The 24,893-nt window shown below is 35.1% G+C and overlaps 1 protein-coding gene across 2 annotated transcripts in view; it reads left to right on the forward strand.

Annotated features, from left to right (window-relative positions):
• The window catches only part of LOC131146802 (uncharacterized), a 90,932-nt gene extending 82,862 nt beyond the window's left edge, over positions 1–8,070 (forward strand). For both annotated transcript variants that reach the window (XM_058096595.1, XM_058096596.1), the window contains exon 11: positions 7,680–8,070. In XM_058096595.1, the coding sequence (XP_057952578.1) occupies positions 7,680–7,884 (205 nt within the window). In that variant the 3' untranslated portion in view covers positions 7,885–8,070. The remainder of the gene's footprint in view (positions 1–7,679) is intronic.
• The last annotated feature ends 16,823 nt before the right edge of the window (positions 8,071–24,893 follow it).

The following is a 24,893-nucleotide window of genomic DNA, read 5'->3' on the forward strand; positions in this document are numbered from 1 at the left end:
TTGGATCTTTGGCAAGGTTTTCCTTAAAGGCATAGTGTGATGCATTTGTTTGTACCTCAAAGGATTTGACGATGTCCGAAAGAGCAAGTATTGGATCTACCATCATCGCATCTTTCAAGTTGTCAAAAGCTCCGTGGCACTTCTCTATTCAGCTCCACCCATGACCCTTCTTCAGCAGTTCTCTCAAAGGAGCAATTCTCCTTGAATACCCCTCCATGAACTTTCTATAATAATTGATAGACACCCTATTTAGTCTTGGCATTATATAGAAAAACTTTAACTTTTAAAAATTTTAATTTTGGGAAAATCCACCAAAAATGATTAGTAATTGGTTTTTTAATTGTGTTCATACCAACTGAAATAAAATGCATGTCCATCCATCACAAATCATATTATCCTTTTTACATCATTCATTCATTTCACAAAAGTCATACCAAATTCAATAAATACACAAAAAATAAAACAAAAACAATAGCAAAAAGAGGGTTCCTTCTTCAAGCCTTAAAGCCAAGCCCCCACCACATCCATACCTGAATCCAAAAAAACAAAGGCAATTTAAGTTAGAATGCTTAGAGGCTAAGCTACTTGAAATTTTCAATTTAAGGCCCATTTGGCACTTGTAACCCAACTCAAAATTGTGGTTAGATTCATTCTTAGCCCAATCTAGTCAACCCACTACCCTTAGCCCAATTTAAAACCATTTGATGACCTTGGCCCACAGTCCCAAGTCCAATCAATTGCTCCTAACCTAGTCCAAACCAAACCCAACACTGGAGCTAGCCCATTGATCTCTCACCCCTAATCTAGCCCACTCTTCCATGCATAGGAAGGCTTGTTTCCTCCAAAACTACCTCACATGTAAGCCATGTCCCTCACAAATTCCTTCCAAACTAATTGGATAGGTTGCAGTCTCTCAAATTTGCTTGAATTAAAAATGAAATAAAATTAGAATTGAAGAGATTCCCTCTAATGGCTTGGGTAGAGAACAACCGCTCAAGGAATGGCCTAAAAATAGAGGGAGTTGGGAAAACTGTAAGGAGAGGAAGCCCATTTTGGCGAGCTTAGAAGACGAGAGATACTCTCGAGCAATAAGGTTTTAGAAATGAAAGACCATTTTCAAGTAGTTGAGCATAAAGGAGTTCTGCAAAGAGAGGAGATTGAAGTGCAGAACAAAAAGGTAGATAGTAAATAGGGGTTCTGAGGAAAGGAGTAGGTGTAGAGAAGAAGGAAACATCACTCGAAGCGGTACTGCGCTCAGTTTTAAAGGCAAAATGTCCTCTATCTCATTTGATCTAGCCTAGTGTGGATGAACTATTTGATTTGGTGTAACCGGACTAGGTCTATGTGGTGACTAATTAGTAGAGTTGTCATTAGTATTACTGCATGGTTAGATATGCCAATTTGGATGTGAGACTATATTGTGGAACTATTGTGTAACTAAATCATCATTTTAAGACAATGATTAACATCACCATATGCATTCGAAGGATTATATTAGGCAAACATGCAGAAAGTACTGAAATCTTGATGTGATTTGCATGAATTTTGACCGCATACTTTGCTTGATTTCATCTTCATGTGGTTAAGCGCACAATTCTGTAGGATTGAGCATGTTTGATCAAAGTTAGGATGTTGAATTGTGGCATTTTGAGCAGTTGGACAGAATAATCTTTGAGTTATGCATTTTATGATGTGATTAAATGAATTACTTTCTATCACTAATCAAAACTGAATATGCATGTTTGAATCCTCTATCCCTAAGACCATTTGAATCAGGATCCACTTTACGATTCGAACTGAACCCTAATACACTTCGGACTCTCACCCAACTCTCTCTCAATACTAGCCTATGCCCGAATTTGGTTTTCTAAATGGGTCAACAAACCCAAAAGCCCAAGTCAAAACTACCTGAGCCAATGTGATTAAATGAATCACTTTTTACCACTAATCAAAACTGAATATGCATATTTGAATCCTCTATCCCTGAGAACATTTGAATTAGGATCCACTTTAGGATTCAGATTGAACCCTAGTACACTTCAAACTTAGACCCAATTCTCTCTCAGTACCAACCCATACCCAAATCTGGTTTTCTAACTGGGTTAACAAACCCAAAGCCCAAGTAAAAACTACCTGAGTCCCAAACCCAGTTTCTAACCAGGTCAACCCTAGATCTAAACCCAACCATATCTGAGTTAACGCAAGACCTAAACCCAATTACTAATTGGGTCAACCCAAAAGCCTTACCCATTCCCCTTTGGGTCAACTCAGGTCTTGAATGCAAACCCGACTCAACCTTGACCCAAAGACTGGTCTAACCTTGGTCAAATTGTGGCCCAAACCTTAGCCAGGTTAAATTCCAACCTAACTGAACTCGGACACTAATCCTAGCCTAACCATGGTTTTAACTCTAGTCCTAACCTTGATTCAAACTCCAACCTTAACCCTAGTTAAAGCCCACCCAAGCCTAGGGCTTGTGTGTTGGGGAGAAAATGAAAGGAAAAGAAAAAGAAAAGATTAGAGAGTGGGGGTTCGGGTTTTGCTTGGGGAAGACAAAGAAGAAAGAAGAGTGTAGAGGACATATAGGGCTTGGTTTTGTTTGGTTTAACAGAACAGAGAATAAAGACTAGAAAATAAGATAGAGACTAGAGAGAGAAAAGGGGACAAAGAGAGGAGGAGACAATAGAGAAAAGAAAGGAAAGGGTGAACAACCATACCTGAGTGAAGTTGGACCTTCGCAAGGTTTTAGTCATTTAGTGCCCACTACTGAGTGACCTGGCCCGAGTGAGGTGGCATGTTGGAGATGTTGTGGCACTAATGAATCATGCCGAAGTGTGAAAGGGGCTACGACAATTTAGAGAACCCTAAGGCTCTCTGCTGTGGTTTCAATCAAGGGAGACTAAAAGACAAAGAGAGGTGGGAGAGAGGAGAAGAAATGAAGAGAAAAATAAATGAAAAAAGAAAATTGGAATTAAATAATTTTAGGGTTTAAAAAGAAAATTTAGTCTTCAATAGTGGGCCACGTGTCACTAATATGTGGTGTCACGAAGCAGAATCATAGCCTTCAGTTTTATGTTTCTTTTGAACAGTCGGATCGTGGCCACGCGTTATGATCCGTGTGTTGAGGAGGAAGCCAATCGGGTGGCACCACATGGCACACGATGCAACCGTTGGGTAACATCATTATGATGTCATCCCTGCTATGCATTGCCTCTGCATCCTTTCCCGCCTAACCTCTATTGACTGGGTTAACTCGGTTCAACTTGGGTCAACTCGAGTTGACCAATTTGACCGGTCTCCATTTTGTTAACCAATTTGAATCCTACTTGGTAGCGCAAACCACTGACTATCACTTTTCTTAGACCTAGGTATGGCTTAGACACCAATGAAATGATATTATATCTTAAATAGGTGTTCTAACCTCACTTAAGGTAAAAATAGGTTAGTGGTGACTCCATTGGACCATGTATTTACCCATTTCTCATCACATGTATTACTCATTTTCATTGATTTTGAGTTTGTCACCTGATTGAGGCGATTCAAAGATTCGACCCCCTTTTTTTGGGTGTTGACCCTTTGAGACATTGCAACAATTGGCAAGTCCAAGAAAGGAATGCAACTTTCCACCATTGTTAGGATCATCTAATCTTGAATAGCTCTTATCTTCTCAATATCCATTTGGATATGACTTTATTCGATCACATGTCCAAGGAATTTAATCCTCTGTTCAATGAAGAGCACTTCTTTTTCATCACATACAAACTGTTCTCCTTCATCCTATTGAATGCCTTCCTAGATGCTCTTTATATTCCTCCAGAGTTGAACTGTAAACAACTATGTCATCCACGTATACCATGACAAACTTGTCGAGGTACTAATGAAATATCTCATCAAGGTGTAGAATGTCACTAGTGCATTCTTCAACCCAAATGGCATCACCAAAAAATTTCATATGGCCTATACCATGTCACACAAGTCATCTTCAGTACATCCTCATTTGCTATCCTCACCTAATAGTAGTTTGACCTCGAGTCAAGTTTGGTGATGTACTTTGCATGACTTAGCTAATGAAACAAATCAGCGATCAATGGAACGGATACCTATTGTGCAATCACCTTGTTAAGCGTGGTGCAATCCACACACATCCGCATGCTCTTGTCATGTTTCCTCTAAAACAACATTGGTGCTTTGAAGGATGTATATATCTTGCTTCCAATAACTCATCAAGTTGTTTCTTCAACTCTACTAGCTCTAGAGGTACCACCCGATATGGCACTTTAGCAAGCAGCTTCACTCCTTTTAACTACTTGATTTCATGCTCCACACTGTCATGGAGGCAAGTTATGAGGTAGCTTGTCTAACATCACAAATTTATACTCATATAACATAGCTTGGATGACAGTTTAGCCTACTTCATCTACCACCAACGTGGCAAGATTTTTGTTCACTGGGCCTCAATCCTTTCTTAAGCTGGGTGGCAAAAAGGAAGTTCTGATCATCCCCTTTCTTTGTAATGACTTGCACCATGTAGGATGGTCTCCCATTAGACAAAGGGAACTAGAGAACAACATTGTTGTTGCCTTAAATCTCCCTCAAGAATTCCATTTCAAGAATCGCTTGAAAATCATCCAATAGCACAACTGTGAAATTTGCATGTCCCGCACACTATTCAAGCTTTACAATCACTTGCTTGGCTACTCCCAAAGTAGGCCAAGTTGTGGAGTTAACTGGTTTCATGCATCATAAATCCTTCTCTAAAAACAAGTTGGGTCTCTGTGCTTCTTCTTGTGAAACAAAATTATGATTAGCCCCGGTATCAACCATATCATAGGTACACTTCCCATTGATCCATTGATCCACAAAAATTAACCCTTTAACTTGGGTAACTTTTGATTCTTTAGTCTGCCCCTCCAATGCGTTGATTAACCACATTGCACTCATCCTCAGGGTTTCCTCATCCTCATCATCTTGTAGTGCCCCCACTGTAATGGAAGCTTGTAGAGCAACGAGTGATGACTTGTCAGGGCACTCGGCAACTCTTTGTGGGTCTCAACTTTAAAAGCACATCATCTTACCCTTACCATCGAGTGTGTTGAATGATTGAGACGACAAAACTTCCTTTGAAGTTGATGTCATGGTGTTGACTCCCCCACTTTTGGGGTTGCCCTTCTTGAAAGACGTTTTGTTGTTTGCACCCATGCCACTCTCTTCAACATAGCCAGTTAAGAGTTCCGCAGCAATTTGTGCAGTAGGAAAGTCTTGAACTCTTTGTGAATGAAGTTATGTCCTTGTCCTGATTTCAACCCCCCAAGAAAATAGAACAATTTGTCTTTCTCCAAAATGCCCTGAATATCCAACATCAAAGCAAGAAATTGTTTCACATACTCTCTGATTGAACCATTGTTCTTAAGGTCTCTTAGTTTACGTCGAGCATTGTAATCAACATTCTTAGGAAAGAGTTAGGCCTTGAGTTCTCTCTTCAAGTTTATTAAACAATCAACTACACAGTCCATTTTCAATTTCATCATACTTCGTATGCAACCACAACTTAGTGTCACCAATCAAGTACATTGTTGCTATTGTTACTTTCACTTGTTTTGAGTCAATTCTCATCACACGAAAGTATTGCTCCATATCAAATAAGTTCTCCAACTCGTTAGCATCACGAGAACCCCCAAAAGTTTTGCGTTTAAGCACCTTGGTTCCTCCGTACTCTGTAGTGTTAAGAGTTTCCCAAAGCAAAATTCATCAGGTTAATTTGGCAGTCAGCTCCACCATCTAAGCTTGTAAAGTTTCTACCATATGTTGGAGGTCTTTAACATCTCCATCGTAGAAATCTATTGATGTTTTTGTGATCCCTCCGAAGTATCAACATGTTCAGCGACTTTTACCATCTCCATGGACATATTGTTGGTTGTATTAGCTTGTGCCTCTAGCACTTCTATTTTTTTTTTTTGGTATTGATTGGCATGGTCTCTTACCAATGCCACAACGAAGACAACTAAATTCATATAGCAATTAACCAAGCTTTGATACCAACTGTCATGGGCTGAATATTACCACAAGAACACATTCATAGCAATTGAATGTTAAGTAACTGGAAGCAGTAAGCGGTAAACATTGAAGCAACGCAATTTATTAACACCTTCGTAAGCAATGTGTTTTTAGCAAGGGAGGTAAGTAGGCTAAGCATGTTTAACAAATGCTAATGAGTTTTACAAGATTGATTAACACATACCCTCCCCGTAAAGATCTTTATATGTTGTTTTAGCTTTGGCACTAGGAAATATCAAATGTGGTTGTTGATTGGTGGCTGCTAGTCATGTTAGTCTTGGGAGATTTCAAGAACTGGCAGACACCAACCCGGATCCCATGTATCATGAGAGATTAGATTTATCTATGAATTCCTAAAGAATAAAAAATTTGGATCAAAAACAATTCTTGAATGAGGTATTTAACCCTGGGGATTAAAAGTGTTGCTTTTTTCACTCATGACCAAGAACATAAAAGTATTAATGAAAGGTTGGAAAAATCTTGTAGCTTTAGTGATACAACTTGCCTACTAGATTCCTTAATAATGATTAGATTTCCATACTATCTAACCTTGTGGATTCAATTCATATAGGACCCACAAAATATGTACTTATACATAGACATCAATTGAAATAGTTGCATTGTTGTATTCAAAACAGTTCATAAACTAATATATTCTGGTTTTTGAGAGCATGCACATTTAACAATTTGGACATTTGATCTCTTACATGTACCCAAAAGAATTGTTCCCACTGGTTTTCTACAGATAAATGCTTGATGCCAAAGTTGCTTCTATAGTAAAATTTTATGCTAGTTGACAAGGCTATAAGTGTTCCCCTTAGTTTACCAGATCTGCTAAACCATGCAAGCCCTCAATTGGGGGGAAAAGAAAACAAAAAAAAATACTGAAGAATAATTTGCATTTGTTAACCATGTATTCATGGTCCTAAATTTCCACAAATTTAGTGAAATTTCCATCACAATTTCAACTTTTTACCATCCTCAGAATTAGAATTGTGCTTGGTTGCCATCTTACCAGTTTCCCATCTATATTTTTTGCAAATCATCCTAAATTTATCCAAATCTCAAAATTTCAATGAAATTTATTAGAAATTTGAGTGCGGAACAACATTTCCTTGAAAATTGATATTCAAAACGCTCTAAATTGCAATTTTCATCTTAGTAAATCTTCCTTTTTTTAATTGTAAATAAAGATTATTACCAGAAGGATTGGAATAAATTTTAAGTAAATCGAGCTTTGATATTGACTACAATTCAACCATTTATGCCTAATTTAGTTATGTTTGTATGAAAGTCAATATTTTACTACTTCATGAACCTGTATTAATTGAAGATTTTTAATATGGTTGTTTTATTGTTCCGGCACTTACGTAGCACAATATATTTCATATGATATTTTAGTTATAAATTTTGCATTATTATGCCTCGTAAAACTTTCTAAAGTCTCATCAACAAAATTCCATGTTTTACTACTAATTTCTACCATGCTTAAAATTTGAATTAAAATTGAAATTGTCATAATTTCTGTATTCTTAAAGTTTCAAAATTTAGTCTAAACTGAAATTTAAAACCCTTATGTGCTTATGTTTTTTGTTCTTTTTCTCCTAATTATTGCTTATTTGTAGGGAAAGGCTTTCTGGAAAACGGTATGCATCAGTGAGTCTTGACACATCTATGGCATGGCGTCATGCAGGACCAGATTCATCACTTGTGATTTCTAGTTTGACAGTTTTCATCATAGCATGTATCTTTAATTTGATTAGGACTGCTAGTGTTCCTCTACAGAAGAACTGTGCTCCTTATTCCCGTAGAACAAAAGATCAGCTTTAAGGGATCTCCCATGTTGTATTATTTATTAACTGTAATATTCCATTGTGATTGGATGGTAGATCTTAGCTCTGTTCATAGTTAAAAATATTTTTTCTTTGCTGAAGTGAAGTTCATTGTGTGTGATTCGATAGTAGATCTTATTTCTACTCAATAGTTACAAATATATAGTCTTTGTTGAAGCAAAGTTCCTTGTGTTATTTGGGGATGTTCTTGTCACGTTTGCTTTTGAGTTTTTTTCTTCCAGATCCCACAGCCTTGACTCTGGATACCCAAACACTAAGGCCTGTTCACTTGTGAAAAAACAATTTTATTTCCCATTTCTAGTTTTCCAAATAATTACAAAATGTCACTGTTTTTTTCTTTTTTTTTTCAGTTTAAAACAAGAAAGATGTGAAGTATCTTTTATTGTTTTCTAGATTTTCTATATAAATCTTGGAAATAGAGTGGCATTTCTATAATGGCTTAGAATCTGGAAATGGAAAAATAAAAACTGTAACTCATCTGTGTGAAATCACCAACATGATTGATGAGCCATACTATTTTGTTTCTCAGCATTTTTCTTTACTTGTTTTTTGTGTAATGGATTGGATGTGGGATGGCCGTGGTGGTTTTAGTTTTAAATCTTGAATTCTTGACACCAGGTTTGGGAGCTTGTCATTTGATCTTGGATTTAAATTTCTGCGAATTTGAATAAAATACTATATAAAATTGTATTAAATTTTGTTCAAGTTCATATAAATTTAATCCTGAATCCTGAAATCCTCTTCCCAAACAGAGCTTCAAGGTATTTGGACTGCAAGGCTGTGAAGGTATGAATATACCCTTCATGTTCCTATTGTTCACCCTGATGCTCATCAGTGTTAGTATTTCTGTTGTCCCAAATGCTTCTTTTTCTGTCATACTCAATTGAAGTGCAACACCTAATTGACCATTTGTTTTTCTACAGTTCCCACCATTTCCATTCTCTGTTTTACGAGGGGGGCAACCGTTGGCACTCTTATGGGAGCTGCATGGGCATCGTCACAAGGCAACCCTGACATCCTCGCTTTTAAATTCCTGCTTTATAATGCCAGCTAGTTTCTTCAAATACTATTTATTACTTAAGTATCCTGATCCATGCTTTGCTAATGTATCTAGTACCAAAAAAATAAAAATAAAAAATAAAAAAATATAACAGTTCAACCAATCTAATGGACGGATCAATGATGCAATGCAATTCAAGATAAAGTTGAATGAACTTAACGGCATGAAAATCATGAATAGTGGGCAAAATTTTTCAATGCACGGAGTGTTGTGTATCGAGAGTATCATCAACATTCATTTGGTGTGTTCCATTTACTTTTAGTGCATGTTTGCCCTCTTTCACCCTAGGCCATTCTGCCTAGGCATATAGCAGGTGGGATCAATGGCCTCTGCTTTTTCATTCACCCATGCCCATTCTGCTTAAGCATAATAGGTCATCCAATGGTTGATTTGCTCTTATTTTCACCCTAGGCTGTTATGCCAAAGTTTAACAAGTCCGTTTTATGGCTGATCTGCTCTTTCTTTCACCTTACGTCATTTTGTCGAACTGTGGACCTCTAGTTTCCTTATCAACAGGCGACAATGCCACCACAAATTATTTATAGTTTCCTTATTAGAGCATCAACGTAGACAAGTTATCAGAATGGTTTTCTATGGTTGTGCCAGCACAGCGTCCAGAACTTTGAATTAGCTTCCGAGGAAAATTTTCAGAACTCAAGTAGGGGGGAGAGAGCGAATGAATGAAGAAAAAGTGGGCAACAAGAGTGCACGTCTTTGTTCTTTTCTGCCCTTTTCTATAGCCTTCTCTGAGAAGTCTAATAAGCTAGGAGTTTCTGTGCTCTCCACCAAAATGTGGAGTGAATCTATCCCTCTCAAAGTTTGATGGGTCTTAAGGTAAAATTCTTGAGGATAGTGTTAAAGAATAGTAAAGAATCCATTACCCCTCCCCTGCTAGGCCGCATGAAAAGTGTAATGCCCACACAGGACCACTGTAGCCCCCAACACACGACAATTGCACCTGCAATGTAGCGTGGTTTAAAAGCCATTTAGCCAGCATTCTAGTGTTTCCAGGGAGGGAGGGAGGGAGGATGGGATACTTTGGAATTTCTATGCTGGGGAGAAAAAGCACCTATTGACCATGTACATACTCAAAAAGGAATAGCAGTTCTCTCTTTTCAAAACTATTCCATTCTCCCAAAATGGTACTACATATTGAAGTTAGTGGGCGCAAAGTACAGTGTAATGAGTATAGAGCCATGTCCCCTCCTCGCCTCTCCACTATTTCCATCGTGTGGCTGTCTAGACAGTAGTATCAAACCATGCAATCCGACAATAGGGGGGTAGGCACTCGAAGAATCATTGTGAAGAATGATGAGTGAAGGATGAGGTGGCAGGTGTGGGAAGTTTTATATATATATATATATTATAAGTGTAAATGGGCCAATGGTGTGGGGCACAGGCAAGGGAGGCTTCAAACGATAAGGGCATATGGGTGGTGTGGGTTGTGAGTTGTGGATGCTTTGCCTTTTCCTTTTCTCTTCTGCCCCTCTAAATTCTATCCCTTCGTCAACTTGCACTGTTATGGCCTTGTCAATTACGCAGACCCCCACCCCACATCGCCCACCTCTCTCTCTCTCTCTCAATGTCAACTTTTGTATGCTTTTTTAAAAAGTAAAATATAAAAATTCAAAAATATAAATCCTAATTTTCCCATTCATTAACTTTCATTGTATGACCATTTGAGAAATACCTCGTTTATTTATTTTAAAAAGTACATATTTATCACTTATCACTTAAACTTAGTGCACAATAAGTATTGTTTTACATGATTAAAAGAGTATTTCTTATATAAAATAATTTTTAAAAATTCTTATCTTGCGTGAATTTTTATGAGTTGTGCAATAGGGTTTACGACTGTACAACGCTAAACTCGTAATTTCGGTCAATAATATTAAATTTTAGCAAACTTGTAATTTAATAATTAATTATAATTTTAAAAATATATGCTTATTAAATTGTAAGGATTATAAATTGTATTATTAATTTTTACGTAATTCATATGGTTTACAATTTAGTTAGTTTGATTCATATATTAATATTGTTGTAGTAAATTATTTATATATAGAATTAAATTTATTAGATATAAAATTTATATATTTTAAATTTAAAAATATTATTTTGATAATATATGTTTAATTTAAATAAATTTAATGTATTATCATAACTAAAAACTATATTTGAACAAACTTCAAATGAAACTTTATAGATAAATATCTTTATTAAATAGTAATAATTGTAAATTATATCTTAATATATAGTTTCAATATAACTAATACATTTTTAATAAATTAATAATATACCAACTAAACTAAAATTTTAAATAATTTACACATAATTTTATTAACCCTACGTTTAGAGAGATCTTGGATTTGGATAAAATGTAATATAAAATTGTATTAAAATTCTTTCAAATTTATCCAAATCTAAATTCATGGCAAGAAATAAATGTTATTTTATATGCATATATTTACAATCATTGCTTTTTTTTTTTTTCCATAATTAAAGAATATTTATTACTTTTAGAACTTATCCAATTTAGCACTTGTTATAAATATTTTGCCTAATTCATCAACACTTATTCATAAATAGTTAAGAGCTATCACTAGTTGAAAATGTTAGCACCCGAGGAGTCCATAGGTGTGCTTGATATACATGGATGAACACCAACTTGATCCAAAAGGTTAAGTCTATTGAGTCTTGGATTCAACCATGTATATAAGCACCCATCATTCACTCACATTTTCCATTGTGGACAAACTCACAAGTGGAATTCTCAACAATCTTTCCCTCACTTGTGAGTTCCAACTGCTTCCCTCTTGAACAGAAACCATCTTCTCCCTCATGAGACTACTTTTCCAGCAGTTTGTTCAAGTAGACCTTACCACTACGTCTTACATGTTTCGGATTGTATTCTAAGTGAAACCTTCAAACCAATCCTACCTCCCATGTCAACCTATTTGGATCCATCTTGGCAGCTCAAATGATCCTTCTTTAGCCTCGGTCACACACTTCCACACCCAGAGTTATGAACCATCGGCTCTGATATCACTTGTAAGCACTGGAGGAGTCTATAGGTCTGCTTGATACACATGGATGAGCACCAACTTGATCCAAAAGTTCTATTGAGTCTTAGGCTCAACCATATATATAAACACCCATCATCCACTCACTTTTTCCAATATAGGGTAAACTCATAAGTGGAATTCTCAATAGAAAATATATAAATCATTTTGTGCTTGAACGTGAATCAAGACATTTGAACCAACCACTCCAAATTAATAGAAGCTAGTAAGTAGGTCATCCTCCGCGTAGTATAGGAGGAGAGTATATATGTGACACAGCATGTGAACAGTTTAAGCACTGCCAACTCTATATATATATATATGTAGGTGATTTTTTGAAAAATATTCCCTTATATGATGATGATGCCTGGTCATGTGGGCTGCTTAATTGATATGGATGTTATGCAAATGACTTAGCACTGACTTGTGCTTGCTCAATTACATTATATCCTCCAAAAGTCATTCTCATCTACTCTTAAGACATAAATTTGAGTTTTAGCCTCTACAATACACATAAGATGCATGCATCTTAATTTATGTTATTAATTAATTCCTTTATTCTTCTGTTTGAAAAATAACTTTTCAAATTCCAAAAGTGGCCTTCTCATTAATTTTTCTTTTCTTCCAGAAAGCAAGAGGAGGTACCTAGTTCTTTAGGGATCACTTTAATTGTGATGTATTTCTAGAGCACACATAGCTTCAGAGATTTTCATTCCTTTTCCATTAGAGGAAAAAAAAATTACCCCAAATGGAAAAAGAAACAATATTAAATATTTCAATTTAATTATTGTCTTTGGTAAAAAAAGATTATTACACAGGGCAAAAAATATTATACGATGTGATATGTTACTTGTAAGTTTTTAGAGGGTAGTATCCAACACATAAATGAGTTTCATAATGACATGAGTTCATGAGTTGTTGGGACCATCATATATTTTTCTTTTGGCAAATGCTTAGATGAAATTTAAATAATTCAATAGGACATATATATGACAGTGTGATGCTTAAATGACAATACAATGTTTGAATATTTGTATAAATATTAATTAAATAGGTTTTGTTTATTTTGAGAAGGTACATGTCTAACTAAGCTTTTCCGATCTTCATTACAAAAAAATCATAGCAATTCACAAGTGATATGGTGTGTAAAAAATAATTGACTTTTTCCTACTCAACAAAATTGTAAAATTTCATATCATTTGTGAAAAATTCTTGTGTCAGTTTCTTGCAGCATCTGTACGGAAATTAAAGGCGGCTGATTTGATTCCACCTTGAGAAAATGTTGTGAAGATGCTCATTTGAAGGATTCAAAGAAGTAGTTGGAGATGTGGTTTTACAAAGATAACGAAAGCTCATATGCTACAGGAAAAATACTCTCATATTCAATTTCTAGAGCTAGGCTAGCTGGTTGTTTCATCTTTCAAGTTTCAATTGACATTGCCTTGAAGAGCCTAAATGTTGATACCTCTCCCGAGAGTAAGCTGGGATGGAATACAATAATTACCCAACTCAACCATCGGTGTTGATGAAGTGTGAAATTTTAATCTTCTTTTTTCGAATTCAGACGAAACATAATTAAGTAGAGAGATAAATTAATAAACCATATTACAATAAGATAAAATATGAAGAAAGAAATTAAAAAAGGAAGGAAAGAAAGCAAGACAAAATAATCCTAAATGGGTATTTGGAAAAAGAAAAATACTGTTTTATCTTTTGAGTCGAGTGAAAGTGAAGCAAGTAAAGCTATTATGAACATTCTTACATGTACAAGAAATTCATGTCTAACTCCCTTCTACAATTAATCATATACTCATTTTACACCTTTTTTTTTTTTTTTTTATATTGGAAGAGGCAAAACCTAGAAGTGGGGAAAAAACTTGGGAAAAATAGAACAAGAGATATTAATCCACTCCAACTAAGTCCTTAATGAGAATACTTAGAGAAGCCGAAGGGGAGAAGACAAGCCCGTAAGACTAAATTCTAGTTCGAGTGCCATATCTTCCCATCCCATTGGTATATCTCAAAGTTTGCTACCCAACCGCTTGATAAGTATGCTCAAAGCGAACCACCTACTTCCTGCAAATTAATTAGGTCCCTGCATCACATATTTTAACATATTACATTAGTAAATTAATAGCTACGTACTTATGCATTTATAAATAGAAAACTAGTTACTATTTATATTTGAGTTGAGAGTTGAGGGATGCATGGGAGGGAGGGAACAGAACGAGAGGAAGGCAGATAAAGGGGGATGACAGAAGTATAGAGAGCACAAAGGAGTGAGATGCAGGCTTCCTGCACATCATCATCTGTGCTCTCTATCTTCTGTCAACAACCTCACCTCACCTCACTTGTGCCTCCATCTCTCTTCCGATCTCGACACACCACACCCTCCTGCATGCATGCCCTCCCCATTTGCTTGCTCATTAATTATCTACTTCTAAAAATTAATTATAGAGGCAAAAGTTTTTAAAAAAAAAAAAAAAATTTATTAGAACACAAAGCACAAGAGAGAGAGAGAGTGAGAGGAGTGGGATTGTGTGTGGGTATGATCTATGAACTAGAGAATTCCAATGGCTTGTGTTTATAGGGAGGAATAAAGGGGAAAGGGAAGAATAATAGAGGAGGATACTAGTTCAAAAAAAGTGTACTCCACTTCTTGCTATTATTGGGGGCATTCCATCTACCACAATCTCACTATTATCACTTGTAACCGTTTCTCATGAAATGTGATGAACAAAGTACTAATTGTAGTTGAACTTCTTAACAACCTCCACTCCCCTACTTATTTTTTTATCTTATCTTATATATATATGATTAGGAAAACCCCACAATCACTTTCATAATAATATTTCATTTACGTAAGCATCACATGCATACATGCGGAGAGGGGGATAGATTAAAGGTGGGATCCAATACAAGTGCAAGATTGATCATGAGGAAACCAACCATGGGAGTTGTGAAGATCTTTTGTGACGATCATGGATCTGGTTTATGTATGTGTATGCACACAACACATGTTGTACATACCCAGCTTGCTTAGAAATGCAGAAATGAGAAATTCTTTAGTTCCATATGGTATACTCAACTTTTGCAAATGCAAATGTTGGCTAAAAATCACAATGGCCAAATCAACAAGGGGTTGAGGGCTAAAGTATTGGGTCACCTCTTCCCTTTCACTCCATGGACAAGGTTATCTTGTCCTCTATTTTGTTTATCCATACATATATTTAGTGTTATTATATATTCTATTGTTTTTATATTATTTTAGTATTAAATCACAATTAAATTGAACTTAATCAAGTTGATCTTGAGTTTTATGAATTTGCATTCGTGTTAAGCTTGAATTTGATAATTTTGTGATAATCGACTGAGTTTGAGTTGAGTTTCAAGTTTAACATTTTCGAGTCAAGTTGAATCCAAGTATCCCATTGTGTCGATTCCACTCAACTCAAATAATTCTACATTTAAGGCCTTGAGATTCCTTGAGATAAAAAATTTGTTCAATCTCTTCGTCAAACTTGAAGTAAGTGTGTGCTCATGATGATGTTTATATATATCATAGCCATAAGATAGAATAAATGTATATCATAATTATTTAGCCTAATATCTTACTATTCCAATCCTATAAATCAGTCATCAAAAGAAAGGCATGCTAAAAGTTTCTTGAGGAGCAAACTAACTAGCCACTAATCAACCTCTAATTAAGAGAGAACAAGGTAGTTTTCAACTAGAATTTTTTCCCTTATTTTAACATGCCCTTCTTCTATGAGTTCATAATTAAAATAAAATTATCAAATAATGAGTAATTAATAAATTTAAATTTATGAATGTAAAGTCTCACCATCTCTACTCTCTCATTAGTTTCCTAAAAACCTTTTTTTTTAAGTTAAAAAAATTTAACTACTAAAAACTTTAACTTTAAGAATGTATTCTCTCTCTCTCTCTCTCTCACACACACACACACACACGCATGCACGCACACACACACACTTATATTCACAAAGAGAGGCTTAATGGTATCAATTGTTCAACAGTATCATGATAATGGTATCAATTGTTCAACAGTATCATGATAATTGGCGACCGCAAGTGGTCTAGCAAATAATGGTACCAATTGTTCAACAGTATCATGATAGCTCGCGAGGAAATATATATTTATATTTGGAAAGTTAGGAATACGAGAGAAAAAGATATTGTCCAGCACAAACCAAGGGCTACACAAAAACAAGTGAAAACTCCCAAAGACAGCTATTGTGAATGCAGCTTTTATATAATTTTGTTGCGTTTAATCCATTCAGCTAATATAATAAATCTTGCAGCTGTGGTTTGTGATGGAGCTAGCATTTGTCTGTTGTCTTCTCTCTTCTTTCTTTGCAAAGTGGGCCCAAAAAATTGGCGTAGTTCAGGACTGAGATCAAATGTGTTTGCTGTGATATCGCCATGCGTATCGGACTTGGTTGGAGAAGAGGACAGAGAAGACAGCATGCATGGAATGGGAAGGGAATCCCATATATATATATATATATATATATATATATATATAATTGACCAAATTAAGTCGCCCCCACCACCCATGTGCTGCATACATTCAGTGCATCCTTCACAATTTCTAGCTAGGATGCTTAATTCTACCCTCTCAAATGACGGTTCATGCACATTGTAAGGATTTACGTGATCTTTTAGATCCTTTTGACTTTCATTTCTATCTTTTAGAAATTTTTGCAACTTGAAAAAGTATATGGTTTTCTTGTTTGGTAATGAAAGAGCGTGTTGTGTTGGTTCCACTCAATTGTTAGGACTCAACTTATTCAAATATATGTTTAGAGAGAGAGAGAGAGAGAGAGAGAGAGAGAGAGAGGAGGTAGCTACAAGTTAGGAAGTAGAACCTTGTATGGCCATGTGTACAAGACTTAATTTTAGTTAAAATGGACATGGTTTCCCATGCCAAGCTTTTTTTTTTTAAGAGGCGAGAGAAATTTTGTTCAAATAAGGGTAGGTAGACCAAGCAAGGAGCTTCGTGAAACAAACTAGGGGATGTAGAGCGTAATACAATGATAAGATAAGAGTCCAGAAACTTAAACACCAAGCGGGAACATGAATGCAAGAAATCATTAATCCAAACCAAGGAGTGAAAGGTGGGGCAAGTATGTCTCCAATAAAGGAGATTGTGAGTGACTCTTGTGAAAACTGCTGAAGTTATGGAGGATTTGTTGTGAGAGATTCTCTAGTTGCGCTCCTTCCAGATCTTCCATAGTACAACTGTTGGGATAGACAGTAGTTTCAACCTTCTATTGCTACCTTTGAGCCTAGAGAAGTTCTGGCAATTTGAGTAAGTTGCTAACTGTGCTCAGCATACACCAACTAATGCCTAGCTTGCATATGGGGAATGTCTTTGCAGACAAGAAGTTTTTTTTTCCCTTCTTGTTTTCCCTCATTTTAGGTTGCGTCCAACCTAGATTCCTGCAATCTAGGTAGATTCACCATTTGAGTTTTTTTTTTTCTTTGATTATCAAAGAAAACCAACCAAACAACAAACCATTCTCCAAGAATAAAAATTTTTTTATTCATTTAATCAAACTTTGCAATCTACAGGTAAAACCACTACCAAGGTTCAACATGTTCAAGATTTAATTGTCCTATTTACTGATTCATGATATTAATTACCACATATAATAGCAGACGAAGGATTAAAAAACAAATCAGGAAGAAATTGGAACAAGTTCGAGACTCAATTTCATGTATATAGCCATGAAAGATTTGGGACTAACTCTTATACCAATTCATAAAATATTTTTTAGAATATTATACTAATTCTCAAAACAACAATAACTATTTTCCAAATCAATTACAGACACATAAACATGAAATATAAATTAATTTTAGGATGTACTTCTTGTATTATGGATTTCGTTGAAATCCAAAAATTTATGTGATATCCAAGTTGAGCTTACTACCCTCTTCCCTTCTCTTGATATGTGACTTGATGAGCAACTACACTAAATTAGGGTGAGGGTAGGACCTTTCTTTGATGCTAAACACTAAAACCCCTCCGCCTCATGATTCCTTGTGCAAACTTGTGCAAACAAGGCTTATACATACTATAATTTCATGGACTCGTACTTTAAACTCGTAATCATAATATGGTGACCACTTATCACAAGACTCATTAATTTTATGTTTTTGAAATATTTAATATTCATTTAGTCAGAATTTTAAATAGATTATAAAAGTTCACTAAATTCTAACTCAGTCGTCACATAGAGCGACCTAACCTAATATGATATTTGAGCTTCGTAACAGTGGATCCATTTCTAAATAAGGGTTCAGCCAACTAACATATTCAATGAACCTACAAGTCGGGGTGGAATGAACTGAAAGAGAGGTGGCGGGTGTGGGGGTGGTGTACGTCATGTTGTCAAAGTCTCACATCGGATCTGTACTAGGAAGATTTTAGACTTATAAGGATAGTTTGGGCTCTAACTATGTGAAACGCTTTTTATAGGACAAATATGTGAGACCAGTGGATTAAAACGGATAATATCTCACTAGAGTTGAGTCCAAGATCATTACATTCGGTATCAGAGCTATCGTTGGAGTACTATCATGTGAATAAATTTCATACAGAGCTGTAAGTTACTCTGACGAAGGCATCAAAGATAGGACGAATGAGTAGATCACGGTCTCATATTGGACGTGTACTAAGAAAATCATAGGTTTATAATGATAATTTGAGTTCCGATTATATGAGATATTTTTTGTAGGATAAACTCGTGAGGACAATAGATCAACACGAATAATACTTCACCGGGATTTGGTTCAACATCATTACACACGTGAGAGGCATAATTTAGTACCGATATAGATTTGGCAAGTGTGAGCCTGCCGCCCAAATGGGCCAACATGGGCACTTACCCCGATAGTACATGGTTGGCGTCAGCCGACGGGGCTGGGGGCAGCCCATGCTATGGATAAGGGATGTGTATTGCCTTTCCCTTTTCCCCTGTGCTCTTCTATCCTTTTGTCAACTTGCAAAGTTATGGCATTCACAATTGTGCAAACCCCACCCCACATGGCCACATCTTCCCCATCTCTCTCTCTCTCTCTCTCTCACACACACACACACACACACACACACCCCATCTCAACTTTTGTGTGCATTTTGTTCGATTTATACTAATTTAAACTTTTAAAATATATAAATATAAAATTAAAAAAAATAAGAATGAGAAAGTAATTATTTTAGATAAAGATAGTAAAAGGAAGAATATTGTAAATATTAAAAGATTCAGTGGCCCGCTTAGGATAGTAGCAAAAATGGGTAATAAAGAGCCCCGCGGGCATGGCGCGATGGAAAGACATTGACACATAAGAAGGAGCATTGTGTGTTTGATTCCTGGTTGATACACTCGTGGAGCCAGCAGTTGATGTGGAGCAGCCCGTGTCCTAGGGCCGGCTCTTTATTAAGGCCACTGAGGTGCTTGCCTAGGACCCTAAAAATTGTGGGACCCTCAATTTTTTTTTAATATAATAATGTTAACATTATTTATAGAATTCACGTGTTTGGTGGGTGGAGTGCAGTTCAGCTAAAATTATTTGATGTACTTAGAAAAATTAATTTTTAATAAAAATAAAAATTAAACAAAATATTAAGGACCCTTAATTAAATCATTCACCTAGGGCCCCATATTGTGAAGAGCCGCTCCTGCCGTGTCCTGTGGATGGTAAGGCGAGATGAATCCTAAGCTCGAATTTGACGAACGTCCAACCGCGTCTGGTAGCTATGACTGCATTCGGATTTACCTGGGTGGTGCATCAAGAGGGAAGGTAGCTGCCCACGGGGGTTTGGTGCCGCACCGAAGGGTCCAAAGGGCTCGTCAATGGCTGGAGTTCCCACGTTATTTAAAAAAAAAAAAAAAAAGGTAATAAAGAGAAATGTGTTATGTGCACTTATATTAACTGATTTTGCAACTTCTCAAAAGCCAAAAAATTGTATATGTAAGAAACAAATTCTAATGTTTCAAATAAAGAAACGAAAATTGAGTATTAATAGAGCTAAGAAATGAATCCTAATATAGTTCGATTGACAAAACAAGGCAGCAAAGGTGAGTATAAACAAAAAGCATATTGATGTAATGAAAAGTAAGAATTTATTACTATAACCCTCAACTCGAACTGTCGTGAAGAGGAGCAAGCTTCCACCCAACTTGTTGCTGTAATGAAATTATCACAAGATTTCCCAAGTAAGAAACAAATTAGAGAAAAAACACACGTAAAAAAAAAAAAAAATTTATTACATGCACAAGATAGTATTTACGTAGTTCGATAATTTGCCTACATCCACAGAGTTGTAGGGATTTCACTATTATCAGGGAAAAATACAAAGTGCGATAGTACAAATTTTTTTTTTCCTCTCGAAAACTGCATCAAAAAACCCTAATCACCAAAACAATGGTTTCTTATATGTTCTGCGCACAGGATTCACAATGGGCTACAAAGTAGGCCAAAAAAAATTTCTCGTGACCCTCAGACCCCCAAGAAGCTTGTCCATGAGTGCTACTGCTTAATCCATGGAGCGGAGGCTTGGGCTGATAAAAAGAGAAAAACCACGCAACATTATTTCAGGTCGGGTTATCATCCGGATCAAACACAACTAGGCTCCACAAAATCCAACAGTTGTAAGGTTGTTTATTATCATTATCAAAATTTGTGAAAATAAAAATCCATAAATAAAAACTAAAAGTCGGAACAAAAACCGAAAAGGGAAAATCAACTACTTTTTAGTTAATATTTTTGAAATTAAAATAAATTCAAAACTTGGTTAAACAAGTACTCATTTTTATCCTTGAATCAAATAAAAATTAATAAATATGATTAAAAAAATAAAATTATATCAGGATACAAATTTAAAATATTACAATAAATATAAAATGTATTATGAATACTTTACTTAATTATTATATTTTATAATCACTTATAAGAATAATCTTGTTGTATGTGACAATTAAAAATCATTAAGAATGTTTTTAATGGCTTTTATTATTTTAATTTTTTTTTGAAAAATTTTGGATATTTTTATTTAATTATATTTCAAATCTATATGATTATTTTATTTTTATTTTAATTAACAATATGTATAGAAATGAATGATCAAACACACAAAAGTTTGGGTTGTCAACACAATTAGAAATCATAAAAAATGATCGCAACTAAAAATCAATAATAAGAACAGAAAATGGGCAACATTTTTACATCGTAAAAAGTAGAAAACAAAAATAATAATAATAATAATAATAATAATAATAATAATAATAATAATACTATTCATGATTATGACAATATGAAACCACATACTAACGTTACGTTTTATTGATTTGAAAAGTACGTTCCCAAGAATAGATTAATTTTAATAGGTTAGTTATAATTAGTTATACAAATAGTCATATTGTTATAAAACAAATAATAATGTGAAATATTTTATGAATCCATAATAAGAAATAGACAAAGAATAACTATTTCCAAATTTCATTATGAGTATGTCATCTCCTTTTTTTTTATTACATGTTGAATGAAATAATTAGAAATATATAAGGAATAACTATTTCCTTGATTTTCAAAATTTAAACTACATTTCATCTTATTCAAACAATAGTTATTCCACTAAACCAAACAAGTACTAAAATAAAATCTTGATATTAATCGAGGATGTGTGTCACGATTCATACATATTAAACTTTATAAAAAAAAATTATGTGACACTAATTATAGAACTCTTATATCAGAATAAAAGAAAGAATGTATTGCAAGAAACAATAAAGAGAAAAACAGAGTCTTGGAGATGAAAATGAACAATAAACTTATATTGAATTTCTTGCACTTATTTTACATGAATCAAACCTTTATTTATACACCTCAATTGATAACTGACTAAAATAACTAATAGCTAATTAACAGAACTAACATACTGATTGATAATAGATAACTAACTAATAGACTAAAAACCGTCGACAATTTTAGAAAAAATTGTCGATGGTTTCAGACAGAGGCTAAACTATTGATGTAACCATTGATGATTTTGGCGACGGTTTCTTCCTAAGGCTAAACTGTTGATATAATCGTCGACGGTTTTGGTGACGGTTTCAGACATAGGCTAGACCAACGATGTAACCGTCGATGGTTTAGTCGACAATTCTTCCTAATGCCCAACTTTGTTGTTTGTTTCCTCACCATGCTTTCCCTGTGTATTAATATAAGTCACAAATTTAATACTCCCCCTCAAGATGGAGTGTAAATGTTAATAACACCTATCTTGGAAATAATATTAGAGAATAGATTGTAACCAAGAGGCTTAGTCAAAATATTTGCCAGCTGACCAACTGAAGAAACATGTAATGTTTTCATAGTGCCGGGCAACAGTTTTTCCCTAATAATATGACAATCAATGTCAATATGTTTTTTACGTTCATAAAAAACTAGGTTGGCTGTTATGTGCATGGCAGCCTCATTGTCACACAAAAAACACAGCTGGTTTGCACCGTGGTGCAAATAAATCTTTCAACATATGTTGTAGCCAAGTAATTTCACATATTGTTGTAGTCATGGCATGATATTCAGCCTCTGCTGTTGACCTAAACACTGTATTTTGCTTCTTGAATTTCCATAAAATGGGAGACTATCCAAGAAACACACAAAAACCAGTAATAGATTTTCTAGTTTCTCTACATGCAGCCCAATCTGCATTATAAAATGCCACGAATTGTAGATCATTTGCTGATGGAAAGAATAACCCTTGACCAAGGTTGCTTTTAATGTATCTTAGGACATGATGAGCAACGGCCAAATGAGCTTTAGTGGGATTCACAACATACTGACTTAATATTTGAACAAAAAAAATGATAAGTCAGGTCTTGTAATGGTTAAGTAGAGAAATTTGCCCACTAATCTTTTATAACAAAGTGGATCTAAGAGAGGCTTTCCTTCTATTTTGGATAATCTCAAGTTATTGTTCATATAAAATGAAGCTCGTTTACATGCCAAATACTCTGAATCAAATAACATCTTAAGAGCATACTTTCTTTGTGAAACTGCAATGCCTTTTGTGGAACGAGCAATCTCAAAACCAAGAAAGTATTTTAAAGGTCCAAGATCTTTGAGCTTAAATTTAGAAAGAAGATACTTCCTTAAATCATCTATAGTATCATCCTCATCATTGGTAATCATGATATCTGTTAGCCTAACAAGGTTTTCACCTCTTGTTTTGATGGTAACAAATGAAGGAAAAGTTTAATATCATTGTGTGTTCAAGTAATGATGTTTTCAGGAAACTTAAAAAGCCAAAACCAACAAAGATTTGAAAGATCACCAACAAGCATAAAGGTGCGTGATGTATCATGAAGTGATAAAAAAGGAAGCTCAAAGACAGCTGAAGATGGAATGAACTCAAAGCTCAAAGATTACCTTGAAGTTTTCAAAGAACAAAAAGTGTTTAAATTGTTAGGAAGTCTTCATGTAAGTACTTCAAAGGTAAAAATATCACTGTGAATGAAAAGAAGCTCATTAGAGGATTGATATGAACTTTAACACTTTATTTTAAAAGCCCTGAAAAATATTTTTCAAAAGCAAGAAAGCAAGGAAGTCAAATATTTTGGAAAAAGGAAAGAGAAATCAGAAGAAGACAACTCCAGGCGACCGAGGTGGAAACCTCAGGCAACCGAAGATTTTGCTGAATCAATTTAAAACAAGCAGTATGTCTTTAGGCGCCTGACCCTGTATCTTCAAGCTCTTGAACACACTCCAAGCGACCGAGGTTGCACTTCAGGCAATCGAAGTACGGCAATGGGAAGATTTTTCAAACTTCTAATTTTCAAATCTAATTGACTTGCGCCCCAATCTTTTTAGAAACTTGGAGAGCACTCTAAGTAAACTTGAGCAACACGAATGTGAATGTTTTTCAAGCCTATAAATACATGGTTTTTTGATCTTCACATAGATACCAAGCATTGAACATTCTTTCAAAATCTCTTTCACTCAAAGCTATCTTGCTATCTGTTCTAAGCTCTAAATTGCTGCAAATTTCTTGAGAAAACCTTGAGCTTTTTACATCTTCTCTAAAGCATATGATCTAAGTTTTTGATCCTCATCAAAGAGAAGTAAACAGGTGATATTTACATAGAGCTTCTTACTTCATTCCTTTGGTATTTTGAAATTGAAGTATATTAGTTTCTAATTTGTACTAATTAGCTCTTTGTGTGAACATTATATGTACACTTCTATTTGGTTTGTATCTTGTAGATTGATGATTCCAATGATTGTTTGGATCGTTGGCTAAGCGAGGGGATTTCGCTTAGAGAGGCGGGCTCTAGCCTAATCGAAGGAGTGACCGAACGAGGGTACATCGTTTGGAAAGGCTGGCTCTAGCCTACTGAAGAAGTATGTAAACAGTATTGTTCCACCTAGCAAAGGAACTGATTTTAGTAATCCTTTGGTGGTTTTCCAAAGGCGAGGACGTAAGCTGGGTATAAGCCAAATCTCGTAAAAATCCCGATCTCATTCTCTCTTTCCCTCACTCTTTATTTTCAGCACATATAAATTGCGTGGATGGTTTAGTTGGTAATCATATATACTACGTATATTTGGAAATCAAGTAAACTTAAAGTCTAATTTTGATTTGGGATTGCAGAAACCGAAAGGGAGTACGTTGCTTAAACCATATTTTACGGAAATCATACGGAAGTACATTACTTGGTTAAACACCCAAAGATAAATTAACTAAGAGTTTATTTGAATTCTGAATTTTGGGATGAGTGTGAATATTGTGTGGATTGAGAAAGCTAATTCATTGTCAAAGGGATTGCATTAATAACA

This window comes from Malania oleifera, chromosome 13, assembly GCF_029873635.1.
Source record: "Malania oleifera isolate guangnan ecotype guangnan chromosome 13, ASM2987363v1, whole genome shotgun sequence".
Classification (NCBI taxonomy): domain Eukaryota; kingdom Viridiplantae; phylum Streptophyta; class Magnoliopsida; order Santalales; family Ximeniaceae; genus Malania; species Malania oleifera.